This window comes from Corvus cornix, chromosome 15 (assembly GCF_000738735.6).
Source record: "Corvus cornix cornix isolate S_Up_H32 chromosome 15, ASM73873v5, whole genome shotgun sequence".
Classification (NCBI taxonomy): Eukaryota; Metazoa; Chordata; class Aves; order Passeriformes; family Corvidae; genus Corvus; species Corvus cornix.
In genome coordinates, this window is record NC_046345.1 from 9,440,525 (window position 1) to 9,456,423 (window position 15,899).

General features: G+C 43.3%; 2 protein-coding genes across 5 annotated transcripts; one reads left to right on the top strand and one right to left on the bottom strand.

The window, feature by feature from the left end:
* Positions 1-2,453: 2,453 nt before the first annotated feature.
* On the bottom strand, positions 2,454-6,183 carry SNRPD3 (small nuclear ribonucleoprotein D3 polypeptide). 2 transcript variants are annotated; one of them, XM_039560953.1, is made up of 4 exons: positions 6,138-6,183; positions 5,265-5,414; positions 4,467-4,659; positions 2,454-3,627 (listed from the first exon to the last, which is right to left on the bottom strand). In XM_039560953.1, the coding sequence occupies exons 2-4, from the start codon at positions 5,388-5,390 to the stop codon at positions 3,566-3,568; spliced, it is 381 nt and encodes a 126-aa protein (XP_039416887.1). In that variant the 5' UTR covers positions 5,391-5,414; positions 6,138-6,183; the 3' UTR covers positions 2,454-3,565. The 2 variants fall into 2 exon arrangements, with proteins under 2 accessions (XP_039416887.1, XP_039416886.1); XM_039560952.1 differs by lacking the exon at positions 6,138-6,183 and adding an exon at positions 5,931-6,008.
* GUCD1 (guanylyl cyclase domain containing 1) lies at positions 5,933-15,448 on the top strand. 3 transcript variants are annotated; one of them, XM_039560950.1, is made up of 6 exons: positions 5,933-6,334; positions 7,915-7,999; positions 9,448-9,613; positions 10,341-10,432; positions 12,024-12,265; positions 12,743-15,448. In XM_039560950.1, the coding sequence occupies exons 1-6, from the start codon at positions 5,959-5,961 to the stop codon at positions 12,832-12,834; spliced, it is 1,053 nt and encodes a 350-aa protein (XP_039416884.1). In that variant the 5' UTR covers positions 5,933-5,958; the 3' UTR covers positions 12,835-15,448. The 3 variants fall into 3 exon arrangements, with proteins under 3 accessions (XP_039416884.1, XP_039416885.1, XP_010396423.1); XM_010398121.4 differs by lacking the exon at positions 5,933-6,334 and adding an exon at positions 6,507-6,680; XM_039560951.1 differs by lacking the exon at positions 12,024-12,265.
* The last annotated feature ends 451 nt before the right edge of the window (positions 15,449-15,899 follow it).

The window sequence follows — 15,899 nt, forward strand, 5'->3', positions numbered from 1 at the left end:
CCCCAAACCTACTGCTCATACTGCACACTAAGTCAGCCTCCACAGCGAGTTAAATAATCCCACACCCCAGTCTGTGATGAACAGTTACCACAAGCAGGGAAGGGTGGCACTTCCTTATTCATCACCTCCAAAATACTCTTGACTCTATCAAGAGCTCTTATTACAGGTCTAAGAAATAACAGGACACCTGGAGCAGTCAAAACACAGCTTGACCTGGCAAATACTTGCAGACAAGCAGTGCTTTGGCTACTTCAGGCACCAGCACACTTCAGTCATCTGGTAGCTCTCCTGTCTGCAGGCATGAGCAGGTGGAGAAGTATCTGCTCATCTGCAAAGTGATCTGCCACACACTGACCCATCAGCATTTGCTTCAAGGCTATTTCAGATCATGCTCTAAACGTGGTATATCTGTATTTCCTACCAAAGAAACACTGAAGGCAGGAGGGTCCCATAAAGTTTTATCTAATGTTAGAGGAAGAAGACCAGGTCTGTCTGAAATCAGTTTGGCTGCAATAAGGTGAAAGAGATCTAAATTTTTGCTTTTGAAAGATCTAAATTTTTGCTTCTGTCAGGATGGAAACATCAAGGACCCCTGGGAGAACTCTTTCCCCACTTTTGACCCTTGGCTGAGAAATAAACAATTGAATCACTGACACTTTCTTGTAGACCTCAGAATTCCAATATATACTCCAAGAATACCTTACCAAACCATTGCTCCACTGGGACATCAGTCTTCCACCCTTACTCACACTTTACTGGCAAAAGAAATAGGACACGTCTATTTTACAGTAAAGCTCAAGTAGCAAGGAGATACAGACTGGACAGTTATCCCAACCACCAGCACCAGAAATTCACATTTGCCACTCCATTCTGCCCTTCTAGAAGAGGTCTTGTGAAGAGCATTGAAAAATGAACTAAAGAAAAGTACAGCTTTAGGATCAAATATAAGTTAGACACACCTGGAGAGAAGAACTGCACATGTATGGGATGAAAGCACCTGGTCACTGAGGAAAGATCCTGCAGTTCTGTGCAAAGCAATTTTTTCAAGTGATACTTTCCCTAACTCTTCTCTGATGCTATGCCCTGTTTCCATATCAGAGCACAAGTGTGGTTTTGACCCTGGAAGACTGGGTGAATTTCTACCTGCACCTCTCCACACACCATTTTGCATGGCTACAGTACAGACTCTCTGTCCCACAAGTACTTCAAGGGTACCTACACTGGTGTTATCAAAGGGGCAAGTTTAGAACAAGGCTTTAGGCCAGTGCTTGTCTCTCTCTGTCAAAAGCAGGAAGCTAAGGAGAGCCCTGAACCCACTGAACAGAGAGATTTACAAGCCCACACACAAAGTGATGGTAAAGAATGAAAAGAAATGCTGCAATCTGTGATTTAAAAAAAGCGACAAATAAGTGCAGATTTAAAAACAGCTGCATCTCTCCTTAGTATCTGCTATCCCAGGGAAACAGATTGCTTAAGTTACTGAACTGAGGAATCTACACAACTAAGTGCATACGCCCAAATAGCCAAGTACCAGGGAAACACAGCATCAATCAGCAGCTGGAATAACCCAGCCCTGCAGGAAGCCAGCACTCTAGGAACACTGAAGAAGAAAGAAAATGAGCTGAGTATTTTCATGCTAGAGGTAGTAATAGGTCTTGAGTTTATGGATTTTATAGCAGAAGTCACATTTCTTGCATCTTTCCTTTTCAGAGGGTTCTGGTTTCTTGAGCTTCACTCTCTTCCCAACAGAGCCATCTAGTGAATGAGATCACATCTGTGAGAAGGAAATTTTAATTTATCACACTGTAAGCATACACGCATCACAGGAAGGCTCTGCAAAGCAGCCTGTAACAAACTAGCATTCCAGTTGCTCCAGTCAGAAATTGCTAAATGGTATGTTTGTCTTGGCTGGGACTTAAATTCCTACCAGCGTGAAACTTCAACATTTTTAACACTTAAATTCATGGTATCTTTGTGAACAGTTCATCCGAGACTCAGCCTCAACCTGAAGCCATAATGCAAAGGTTTTTGTTTATGCAAAATCCAGTATCCTCTTCAAAGCTGATAGGCATTAGAGATGTTACTTCAAACTTCCTTAAAGCAGATACAGTTTATTCCATCAAACCTCCTGAGGGTTACTGTTTCTCTCGTGGCTGTTCCCTGCCCTCAGTGCTGCTGAACACCACATCCACTGCTGAGAGAACAGCAGCTCGGCATTGCTCAAGATTGAACAGGGACTTTAAAACAGGTGAACCATCACCACTAGTGGAAACAGTCCCTGTTTGTGAGGACTGCCGTCTTTTGGACACGTTCCTCAGGAGCGGTGTAAGACGACACTACAACGCTTCTATAGTTAAGCTCAAGTACCCCTTAAACACATTTTAAGGAGGTTTCCACTGCAAATATTTAGGATCACTACCACCCAGAAGAACATGCAGCAGGGTTTTCCCTAGTGATGTGAGACCAAATACAGCTTTATTTACACACAATTCAACAAGTTAATACATGAGTTCAACTTTCCTGTCTGCACACAAGGGAGAGTCTTCACAGCATCCGAGCAGAAAAGCAAGACCAGCCCTTTTGTGTGTGTACAGACTGGTAATTGACTGCACACAAGTATGTGATTAGGTACAGAAGGGTTACATTTAAACATTTCAACCATTTAAGTCACTAAAAACAACCATGCTACACTTTAAGCAAAGTAAATTGAAGTTACAACTACATTTGGCTTCCTGCAGATCAGCTGATCTATACACAACTATGTATAGGTAATAAGATCAAAAGCTGAAGTTGATCGTGAGTTTTGTTCAAAACATTAGCACTTGTATTGAGCTGTGTTTAATGGATAACTATTTATAAGACTTTCCTCATACACCTGCACCACCTTTCAAATCTACAAAACGTTTCAAATTCATCCCGGAAAATGCCTATTTTATGTTGTCGTCTTTTCCCAGACACGGGGAAAAACTGCTAAGAAAGTCAGAATAGATTTTTTCACTGCAAATGTAGATCTGGGCTATCAAAGTTGTGTGCTCCTAATTAAAATTTCTCCCCATATCTGAAGAGAAAAAAAAGAAATGCAAGAATACAAGTTCAATAGACAGATCTGAAGATGGACCTCTATCTATTGTAGGTCCATATAAAGCAAAAGAACACAGTGCTCTGCTTCTCAGGAAGCTCCCTCTGTTTTGCTGTATTTTCCATAAATGCAGCTGCTAATAAGACTTTATAATGTATGACTTAAAATTATTCATTAAGAATGCCTTCTAACTCTTTAGAGAATAAATGACAGCAGGATTAAACAAGAAAAAGGAAACATAATGATCTTTAAAAACCAACGCATCACACAAAGCAGTCAATCCTAGATATAACAAAATCCACTACTTTCCAGACAAAGCTGGCTTGAGTTTGAAATCAACCTACAGTGTATTTGCCCAAGAATTGTCCTGTCAGGTAAAAGCACACAAGTTTTTGTCAGAAACATTTATTAAACAAAACTGATACCAATGCACACATAGTCAAGTTAACACCCCTATTAAAAAAAGCAATTCAGCCAAGACCAAAATTATCTTCGCTTCTGGAAGATGTTGCCACGGCCCATACCACGGCCTCTTCCTCTTGCAGCCACTGAAGAAAGAAAACATCAGGAATTACATGAATTTGACATACCTGCATATTTATCTCAACAACTGACAAGCAAAACATCAACAACACTCAAGGTCTCTTGCTCAGAAGCAAGGAAATGCTCAGAAAGTGATGTGAGAGCAAGAAGCTTTCTGTGAGAAGAACCAGAACCTAATGGTCCCACAGACTGTCTCCTCAGAACAACTGCAGTACATGTTCATACATCTCATGTTCCTTCTGACACACAAATCTGTGTCACCCAAGAGATTTGAAACCCACACTCTTGCAAGGTTTTGCAACACTACTCAGTAAGTTGCTCCCCCACTTAAACGTTACTGCACACTGAAGTTAATCAGGGGCTTTGTGGCACATCATTGTTACTCAGCTAACTAATAACTAGACTGAGCCCCTGAGAAAGGCACAAATGAGAGAGAACTACAGAAAAGCTAATAATTACAGCTTTCCAGTAGCTTAAGTACCATCTTTATAAATAAAGTTGTTTTCCTACAAAAGCTTAACAAGAACACCTGAATCCTTCCCTAAGTACTCCAAACAGCGGAGTGGCCACAATTGCTGGAAAACAGAACTCTTAAGTTTAAAAGAAAGGCTCTATTTAACAAGACTACTCACTACCTCTAAATTATTGTAGCATCAATATTACACATTCAGGTAATTGGGACAATCTGAGTCTTGACTCCCACCGTAAGATGAAACATACAGAAAAACACTGTATGAACCAGTAATCTTTTCACTTCTTACTGCTTAATCTCCTCAGTGACAGAGATGAGTTTTCCAGTTCTACAGAAAAATAGGGGGAGGGACCATGAACAAATTGTACATACCTTGAGCTTTGAGAATAGCTGCTTTCCCTCGCCCAGCTCCAGAACCCTGGTTTTTATTCTTCATGCTCTTTAGCATAGGAGCATTCTTCAACATATCTGGTAAGATGAGAAACCGTATCTTGCTGCCCCTGATGTACACCTGCTCAAGCTGTGCGACCCGTCCATCTCTGTATGTCACTGTTATGTTGGACATCTGGAAGGTAAAAATCAGTCAGTGCTTAGAAAGGCCTCAGCTGTCACACAGGGCATCACAACCATTTAAACATACTCCATGCCTGCTGCCCAAGACTTTTGCTTTCTCCCCAGTTTACACATTAGCTTTATCAGCGTCATCATTTTTGTTTTCTCATATGCAGATAGTTTTAATAAGGCTCTTCAAGTACTATTAGGAGAGCACTCTGATTTCAACAATCACTTGCCTGAAGTCAAAATTAGGCCCTCTTGAAATGACTAAAGTAACGTGCATTAAATAAACTTCCATTTCTTAAATCAAGGTTTTTTTATTCTTTATACTTAATGGCCTTAAATAAAGAACTCCATAAAAACACTGTTCACAGGACAGAATCTTAAAATCCCTAATCTTACTGACAGGGATGCCGAATCCTACTCTGAAACTGGAAATAAGCTCTGGCCTCTTTGGAGCACTCTGTAATGATGAATACACTTCACCATGGTAAGAAGCAGCAGCACAGTTTTCTTTATCCCAGGACTAAAAGCAACAGTCTTTTAATCAAATTTTCAGCCTTCCCAGGCCCAGATCAGCTAACTTTCCCTCCATCCTTGTGAAGCAAAAGATACCTGACAATTCATGTTGTCTTCAGCTTCGATTAGTTTGCCTCGATAAACTTCTCCTGTATTGGTCTCACACGTCACAATGTGGCCCTCTGCCTCATGCAGGACCTTGATTGGCACTCCAATCGACATGGCTGCAGTGCTGTGGCTCTACACCTGAGGCAAAAGGAAAACAAAAGCTGTTATTACAAAGAAAGATGTAGAATAAGCTCCACCTACGCAATCCATCATCTTCCCCGTTAGTGTAAAGCACCAATTTTCTCACATTTAAACACAACATAACGCTCTGACTATGCATCAATAACACTTCTCCAGAGACGTACCCATGTAAAGACTAAATATCAATAGCCAGTCATTTCCAGGTCTCTTCTAGGAAATTCACTTTTAAGTACCACATAACGAACCACTCGCATCTCCGTGGGAAGAGCCCCAGGTACACCCCATAGCGGTATGGCCCCTGCGAGCCCAGCAGGCAGCACGGCCGCGCTCGGGGGCCGCAGCGCCAAGCACCGGGCCCTGCCGTGAGGGAGCCGGGGTCACCCCAGCCCTCCCGCACACCGCCGCTCTGACCCGGCCCCCTCAGGGGATGCGGCGCCGCTCGGACGCGTCCCCACAGCGCCCGGGGAAGCGAAAAGGCCCCGCAGGGGGACACGGCCCGGGGCCGGCACTCACCACCCAGCGCTGCCCGCGCTCTCCGCTAATGGCCTCCGCCGCCTCCCGCCCTGCTCCGCGCGCCGGAACCGGAACGCGGCGCTGGGGGCGGCGCGGCCTCGTCCCGTCCGCTCCCGCCCGGGGCCAGCCCGGCAGCCCCGCGGTGCCCCGTGCCCGGGGCAGGGCCGCGCGCCCCCCGCCCGCCGTGTCATGCCCCTGCCCGCTCGCCTGCCTCGCCGCTCTCCCCGCCGCCACGGCACGGGGCAAGCACCCCGGGGCCCGGCCCCCCTCAGCCCCCGCCTCCGGGAGGAGCCAGCGCCGGGCCCCGGGGCTGTGCCGCCGGCTCGGCGGGGGCGGCAGTGAGCGGGTGGCGGGTGCCGCCACCGCCATGAAGAGCCCCCGGGAGGCCGGGGAGCCGCCGCCAGGTTAGTGCGGCCCGCCCAGCCCGGTGCTTGGCGCTGCGGCGGGGCCTCCGCGGGCGGGGGGCGGCGGGGTCCGCCCGCGGAACAGGTCTGGGAGTGGTCACGGCGGGCGGCTCCTGAGGGCCCCGCCGGAGCCCCCGGCCGCCTCTCCGTCCTCCCGAGCCGCTGTGCTGCGGGTTTCGCCCGCAGCAGCGATGTGGAATTGCCGGCTCCGTCGTTAAGGTCGTGGCGGCGGGGATCTGGCAAACCGCAGCGGGGTTCGCAGGGTGATTTACAGGCATGGGCTGGTATCTCATCTTGGGACAGCCGACAGCCATCCCTGAAGAGCTCTGGGTGTGTTGGGAAACAGGTGATTGGAAACTGAACGGCCAAGAAAACTTGTTAGTGCTCTCTGAAGCTTTCACGTAGAAAATATGTACCCCTTGGTTAACGTGGGACTTGCTAGAGGCCCTGGCTGTTAACAAAAAGGGGACTGATTAATAACATGCCAAGGAAAAATGATGATAAAGCATTTAAGAAGTCCTGGTTTGAGGACAAGTGGGAATTGATTTTCTTTGGGTTTTGTTTTTTTTTTTTGTTATGATACTTGAGAGCACCTTAAGCTAGATGAATTAAAAAGACTGACTATATCAACTGGTATGCCACTAGTCATGATTAAACAGGGGCACAACTAGGAAAAATATAAATAATACTACATCAAAACTTGACAAGTCCACGTGATGTCAAATGCATTTTTATTTCCATCATAAAATGTAGATGACCTTGTTAAAAAAACTGCTCAAAGGCCTTTTCTAGATCAAAGGTTACTGAGAAAAGCCCTTTGTGATTAACTCACTTTGGTCAGTGCTGAAGTAGCAATGACAGGCACAGCTCTTCCAAGTCCTGCCGGTGGTGAGGGTGTTCCTGAAACTGAAACCACCACATTGCCAACTCCATAAAAATAAAAACTAAGGCAGAGGATGGAGCTTGTATTTTGGGACTTTTTGGTAGATATTATTAATTTCCCCTCTCTACTGAGGTTTTGGTGGAATTAATACAAAAGGGCAACTGGTGCCACTTGTGAGTTTTGTTAAAATTCTGTAAATTACCATCCCTGAGAAAAAAGACATCTATAGAAAAGGCTTAAATCTGTGGGACTTCTAAGAGATTCCAGCCCAGAGGTCTTGGTATGTTTTCTCCCAGTTTGGTTTAACTCCTCTTGTGGCACAGAAGTATATTCAGACACAAGAGAAAGGATGAATACCTGTGTCTTACCTGCTGTTATCCAGGAAATAGAGCTTCAGCTGAGGGTTGGTGGGTATGTCATCCCACCAAAAAAAAAAAGAAACTTCCAAGGGAAAAGGCGGTGGAAATGCAGTGATCTAGGTATGGAACAATAAAGGAGTATGAGATTAAACCAAATACTTACCTATACAGAAATACTAAAAGTACGTTTCCCTAAGAAAGAAAAAAATCTACCTACCAATCAGACAAAAACATGTTCCTAAGTTTCTGTGGCTGTAGTGCTGAGGACAGGCTGACTTTTAGTGGGATGGCAAAACATTCCTATATGGATTGACATCGTTTGTGTTCTACTCACACAGTTGACTGCATCCAGCTGAAAGTGCCAGTGATTCAGCAGCTGTACCACTGGGACTGCGGGCTGGCCTGCTCCAGGATGGTGCTTCAGTAAGTGGCTCTCTTAGTGTGGGAAATCCCATTCCATGGGGAGGGATAGCGGAAAGCAAATCCCAGGGAGAAGAGGTGTGTTGAAGCAGCCATGAGTTCAGTCTTAGGGAGAGCAGCAGTTTTTGAGATACCCTTGGACAGTGACTGCTGCTTGGGCCTGACCCAGTTCTCTGGCAGGAGCAAGGGAAAGTAAACTGAACTTCAGATGTTTTTGAATAATTGACTGATTAGACAGATGCAGAATACCAAATCAGCTCTATGACACGCATAAACTCATAGAAAGTGTTGCCTCTTTCCTGTTGTTACAATTCAGAACTGGTAGTTAGCTGTGACTCACCCGATTCCTTTCTGTGTTTTCAAATGATGGGTAGGTGTATCCCAGTTTATGAGTGTGTGCTGTACGTGTACTACCTCTGTCCTGCTAAGCCCCCAGCTGGTGGGATGAGTGTTTGTGTTCCAGGAGTAGTTTCAGCTTCAAAACTGTGTTGCCCTTTGGGGTTTTTTTTTTTGTTTTATTTTTGGTTTTACTTTTTTCTGAACTAGTAGCTGTCCTGCTGAACTCCTCTTTCCTTCCACAGAGGAACATGAGCTTAGGTGCAGGAGAAATACCTATTTAGATGTCCACTTAGTAGATATGAAGCAGAAGATTTTCATTTCTCTCCATCCCTTCTGCCAAGACGTTAGTCCGTGTGCTGGTAATTTCCCATCTTGACTACTGTTAACCTCTATTCCCTTTACCTCTTTGCCAATCCAGTCTGCCCAAAACTCAAGCTTCCAAGATTAATCTTCTCACCCTGCTGATCTGACGTTGTTTGCCCTGCATTCTCAATTCCAGTCCCTTTTTATTTTTTATCATTTACTTCCATTTGTTTTCTTACTTTCAGAACTCCCTGTAACTGCCTCGCCCCACCCCTTTGCAGCCTGTCCCAAGCTTCCTCCTGACTTCATCTCCCCTTTTCTTCCTTTTGTGTCATCAGTGCCTAAGACAAGTGTCCTCTGAATATTTACTGAATTCCTTTACGGCTCCTCCTTTTGAAATCCATCTATTGCGTGAAGGAAGTCTTAGTCTTTTAACTCTTCTTTGTTGACTCTAATACACTTGTACATTTACACTGTAAACCCTTCAGGACAGAGTTCTATACCAGCTTGCCTCTGGTACAGCACCTGTACACTTCTAACACTCTTGAACAGTCAAGGCACCACACATTTCCAATTTTAAAAAGTCAGCAATAAATCCAGTTAAATATTCCCTACTCCCTTCCCTTAAATTTCTGTCTCTTTTGTGGGTTGGTTTGTTTTTTTTTTTTTTTTTTTTTTTTTTGTTATTTCTTAACCAAGCCCATTGTTTCAGTTTTTATGTGCTGTGATGTAGAGGCTTGGGCTACAGCACACATTTTACTTCTCCTAAGATCTGTGCTTCCCTTCCCCTGCCTTTCCTAATACCATAGGTACCTGAATCATTTGGACAATGATGAGTTTCAGAAAGCCATCCAGGAACTCCAGTTAACAAAGAGTATCTGGACTATTGACCTGGCCTACCTAATGCGGCACTTCGGAGTTAAGCATAGATTTTGCACCCAGACACTCGGAGTGGACAAGGGCTACAAAAATCAGGTTAGTATTCTCATCTGTAGGGGAAGAGCAGGCAGCTTTAAAAGCCCCAAGTATCATGCTATAAAAGCTCTGCTGTGCTACTGACAGTCAACCACAGTTAATTTGACCTACTGCCAAAGGTGGTACAAATCTGTTCCAAAGGCAATATGATCCCACATATTGATTCCATCTTTTGAATTTTTAAAAAGTTTGCATGTAGTGTTCATAAAAGGTTCCAACCTATTTGACAGCCTTGGAGACTGAAGCCCTGTATTTATCTACAGAACAGGTACAGCCTGGGCAGCAGCAGTGTTTAGCTTCCACACTTTCCCCACCACCGTGCCTCAGCCTTGACCTGGAAGATCCACCTCTAGAGGTGAGAGGGGAACTCAGCCTCCCATCCACTAAGAGCTTGGCCTCTCCAGGACTGCCAACAAGGGGCCAAGGAGGGCCTGTAGCAGCAGTGGCTTTAATACAAGCTCCTGCCCAGTTTCCCCTGGGAAACAAGACAGGCTTCTCTCATGTAGGCAGCTGAACAGCCACTGGATAGAAACTGCAACAGTAACTGACCAGGAGTGAATTTAATTTGTAATTCAGAGCAGAAGTCTGCTTCCAGTGAACTAAGGGAGAGATCTTCTATCCCATAGCCAGATCTCCAACTTATGCAGGCCCCTTGTAGCAGACTCTTAAGTGGTGGATTACCCAAGGTAAACACCATTCCAGTTCAGAACTTCTGTTATTTCCACAGTCATTTTACAGGAAGCACTTTGACACAGAAGAGAATCGAGTGAATCAGCTCTTTGCACAAGCCAAAGACTGCAAGGTGCTGGTGGAGAAATGGTAAGCTTATAGTTTTCTTTCTCTTTGGAGATTCTGTGGGCCCCTGCTTTTCTTGGAGGCACCAAGCTAAACTGCTGAAAGAGATTGAAATCAAGCCCTAAGCCCTTTTTCGCAAATTAGTGTCTTTCTACTATATCTGTCTCAAAAACCCCCATGCACATCAAGAGCTAATAATGAAGCTTGAAGAAAAATTAGTCATGATGTAAAATAAGTGATATGAAAATGCTGACAGGAGCTGACTGTTTATGTTTTGAATTTGGTTATCCATTACACTTAGGCAGCAGGAGTGCCTACAGCACTCTAACTGGCCATTGCTGGAATTAAGGAGAATTCTGTGTGGGTACAGAACTCGTTGTTCCCAGAGCTATGCAAACATTATGGATCTCTGTTCCTACACAAACATGCAAAGTACAAGTTAGCATAGGAGCTTTTGCCAAGGGGACCATGAAAGAAGGAACTCCATGAAAGAACTGCAAACCCAGAAGAAATGGAAAAACTGCAGAATTGTTTCACAACCAGCAGTGGAATTCTATTGGGAAAGGACTAAGCATCCAACGTGAGCTGCGTCCATTTTTACAGGGAAGCTGGATTTGGATCCCTGTTGTTGAAGTGGGGTAAACGATATGGGGTAAGCAAAGAAGACAGGATATGGGGCAGCCGCAACAGCATTTGAATGCTGGAGTGTAACTTACATTTAGCAGACTCAAGTGCCCTTTCTAACACGTGTGGAGTCACCATCACTCCAACTACAGCTGTGACAGGACAGAATGGACACTCAGTTCCTCTTGCTTTTGCAAGATTGTGGCCTTGATTAAGGCAGGGACAGAGGGCATATCTACCTGTGCAGTACTGAGGCTGGGGCATCAGAGTGGGGAAGTGACATTGGAAAAGATGAAATAAAAAGCACGCAAGTTCAATCAGGTGGTGCACACAGCACAGACATCTGGAACAGATCCAAGTGATGAAATTCTCATGTATACAGAACACACCATCTGCCTCAATGAAGGACAGCATTTAACAGATGAGGTTATAGGTTATATTTGGTGGATACTTACTCTCTGTAGGAGGTACTGTAGAAATAAAGCCTCAAGAGTATCAGGTGATTCAAAACTGCAACTGGGAGAAACACAGTCCTGTGTGACACAGACAAATTTGGGCACATCTTAATTTGGTTAGTGGTTAAACAATATTTAACCACTCAGTCAATAAAGATTTGTTGTTTCAGAGGCAAGTTTTTCTAACCACAAGAGAGAACACTTCACTTAAAATTTTCCCACAACAGAAGTCCCTCAAGTTACTGAGTTGCCAGTTCCTTTATTTCTCTTCTCTGGGGCATCTGATACGAATGTCATCTCAGAATGTGTTACTGCAGAATCCAGAGCCGTTGTTCTGCACTTCAGTAGCAGCAATGAAATGAAAAGGCCTTGAATGCTGCAGGTTCTGTCAGGCTTTGTCCATAGCGAAGCCTGCAGGGTTTAACAGCAAAGACCTGTACCTGTGATACAGAAGTAGCTGTGCCAGCTGCACTGTCCACCATCATGCACTTTACGCCAGCCTCTTTCAATAAGTGTGTCTGTTTTTTTCCTTGCAGCACAGTAACCGTTCAAGACATCCAAAACCACCTGTCCCAGGGTCACGTAGCCATCGTCCTTGTGAACGCAGTCCTGCTACTGTGTGATCTTTGCTCAAGTCCTGTCAAATACTGCTGCTTCCTTCCCATTGGACAGAAGTGCTTCTGCAGGAGCCCTGACTACCAGGGCCATTTCATAGTGTTATGTGGCTACAACAAAGCCTCAGGGAGTATTTACTACAATAACCCTGCCTATGCTGACCGTAAGTAGCCTGTCCCTTTGGATGGATTCTCAGCCAGTGCATTACTAACAAGTCTAACAACAGAGCCACAGCTGGACCTCCCCTCACAGTGTGCAGGCATTTCAAGCACTGTTACCCAATTTGTCAGAAGGGGTTTTGCCACATTAATTACATCAGTGCCGCATTTTGTGGTGTGATTTAGCTGAAGCATTCATAGAGGCATTCTAGCAAATGGCTTGTTTGGCTTTCAGATGGATTAGTGAGAGATGCTGAACTGTGTGCAGAATGTAACAGAAGGGCCAGTTGAGTACCTAGTTGCAGCATTACTTCAGCGAGCTCTTTAAGGTGAAAAAATCTACCCAAGTAAAGCTGTAACCTAAGCTGCTGGGTCTAGTCTCTATACTAGTTTTGTTTGTGGAGGCTGTTACATCCAGTGTAAGAACCTTTCAACAGCAAATCCTTCTGAATTTTTCATAACATTTTGTTCCTCCTTACCAGGAACATGCTGCACCAGCATCAGTAACTTCGAGGAAGCCAGGACAAGTTATGGCACTGATGAAGATATTCTGTTCATCTACACAGACAGCTGACATCCACAGAGGACACTCCTGCCCCTTCCTGCACAGGCTGCACGGCAGCTGGCTGCTTGTCTCAGGACTCCCCTGCACACACCTCACTCCTGAACTGCAGTGGGACCTTCAACAAGGGAGGCTTTATAGACATTGACAGGACCTATATTGCAATGCTGTCTTTACCTTTTTTTTTTTTTCTGATGATGTATCTGATTTTGCAATGTCTGTCTCTGGTTTGTTTGTTTCTGGTTTTGTCTTTTTTCCTAATTTTCAACATTGCACATTTGACAGCAGTTCTGAACTACAGGCACAGAGCCTGTTCACTTTCAGCTTATTTTAAAATTAAACATGTAAGAAAAAAGCACCACATTTATGAACTTTAACACTTGGTAATATTTGCATAGGTTTAGGTAAACAAAGAAAAAAAATAGAAAATACCTGCTTCTCTCTCTGTCAAAGCATCAAGGGCTGCTCCTCATCCAAAATCTATGGATTTGAAGTTCAGCAGAGTATTATAAAAGGAAAAAAATATTAACTTAAACCACTTTTAAATAACAAAAAAATGCCTTATTGGCTCATCAGTATTGTCTGCAATGTAGGAAACTTCCCATGTACCAAATTAACAGAGATTTAGCGTTTATGCACTGCAATACTGGAATTGCTCCCTTGCACTACAAAATCCATCTCTTGGCTAAATCCTCTTGGATGAGTGCTCAGAGCTCCATATTGCTCCAAAAGTTTAAGTGGAAAAATTTTATTTGCACTTGAAAGTCTTTCTTGCTCTTTGCAAAAAGCTCTGAATGTTATGCCACCCACATGTGCCAGTTTCTGCAGAATCCATTCTAAATATGAACTTTAAACTTATTAAGCAAATGCAGAAAATTATCATCCACACTAATGGTATATATTTTGTGTGTAAAGTGTAAATATCTGACAGCATCTACTACATTGTAGCTAAAATGCTGAATCTTAATTTGAGCCAAATTTTGCTGTTGGTATTAGTTCAGTGACCTTCTAAGAAGAGCTAAAATCAATTAAGAAAAGAGGAAATACAAGCATCTCTGCTACAAGTAAGAAGCCAGGAACTTAGATTTTTCTAGCTCTTATACTACAGCTGTATTTGGATTAAGTTTTTGCTGTATTGAGACATTAAGTGAAAGTGGTAGCAGCCCATTCATAGCCCTTGCCTCTGCTACACAAGGAGCACTCTGAAGTGTAAGAAAAAGCCACTTAGTTCAGCTTCATCCATCATAATTTCCTGTAAGTCTCAATCTTCAGTCCTGCCTATATGAAAGTGAGTAGGAAAATCAGCACTGATATAAAACTAGGAAAATTTGCACTTAAGACAGAGATCCCACATCTCTGGCATAGTTTTAGGAAAAGAACTGTTCAAGTTCTGGAACTCTGTGGAATAACAGTAAAAGGATATTGTTATTTACTGGTGGATATAATAAATAGGAATCTACTTTCAGCATAGAAAGTTTTTTTACCAAGATAAACATTTTCTTTCATCAGTTGTTGACTAACTGGAAAGTATCTATACAGTGTTCACTAAGTACTTAGTAGAATCAAGAGTGCTCCTTTGTACAAAGGCAAAAAATAGTAACAGACATCTAAAATGCAGCAACCCTTAAAAAATTCCAAACAAAAGTACATGACAGGAAATTTTGCATGTCAAATTTTGCTTATCATTGGTGAAGTTTAAATACATTCTGGCACTGATAGCTGCAAAATGAGTAAGAGGTAGGATGTGATTTGTGTAGAACCGGTACATCAGTGCCACCAGCAGAATCCCTCCAGAAGAAAGGTACAAAAGCTATTGTAAATAATGCCTTTCAACTCCTCCAAAGTAAGTAACCAGAAGACTCCTGATCTGAGAATTTTTATGTCCAGGGCAAAAATCATGATGATTTAGAGAGATTGTATTAGCTCTGTTAATAACTAACAGGTATGTAAGCTGCAGGCTGTTAAGAGTACTTCCTTAACCATGCATTTTCAGGTAGGTAGTTAATTCAATACCATTAAACTGCCACAGGCTTTATCTTAGAGAAGGCCTGATTAGTTAAATAAAATCAATTCTCACAAAAGGCTTGTAATTGACATTTAGCATCTTACTGTTTCTGTTACCAGACGTGAATCCTGAGCTTATAGAAAACATGAGCTTAAGGGCAAGCTAAGTGTCCGGAAGTGCACAGACGAGTGTAACAATATTGACTGGTAAGTGTTTGGTACCCAGGGTTTAAATGCTTCAACAAAAGTGAAAGATAAAGCTGTCTAAGCTAGTGCAGACAAAAGGAGAGGTCCACTATTACAACAGGATCGTGTACAGCTACAGATGAAAACACAAGGAAGAAGTAAAAGCCAAGCGAAAAGAGTATATGACACAAGTTCAGCTGAAAAAGCAGCTCACTGCACAAGCATTCAGAACATCTGCATTTTCTGAAACTTGGTTTCCCATTACAAGACTGTCTATCAAAACACTCATTCTGAAAATGTTCAGTTGCTTTGTTTCTGTCAGGATGTCAATAGCAAAGGAAGGGGATTTTACATGCAGGGATTTTATACATAAATATATTTTTATTTGTAATTAAGCCATTCTCAATAAAGGTTAAACTCACAGATAACCCTGTAACATAATGTAGCAAGTGTATTTATTAACAACTTATTAGGAAAAATGTTTTTTGAAAATCTGAAATTGTAAATTGGATAAAAACAAGACTTCAAATATTTATTACAGCTATAAATTCATAGTTGCTGGGCTGTATTCAGTCTGCATTGCCTGAACACCTATTGCCATTACCCAAATCATATGAAGCAAAATTTCAGAATACAGTACTACCTAAGAATAGCAAATGTATCATTATTACCTTTATTCCACAGCTGGTTTGTGTACTCTGCAACCACCACATATCCTACTGGAGTGCAGCCCCAGGGAAGGAGTTTTCCTTACCCATCGTGGGCTTTCTGTTCACAGTGAAAAGCATCCAACTGCCCCAGCCTTGCCTATGCATTGGCCAGGGTCTCATTTCTGCTTCCCATCAGGGCACCGAGCTTCAGAAGATACCAAAGCATCTCTCTGAGCA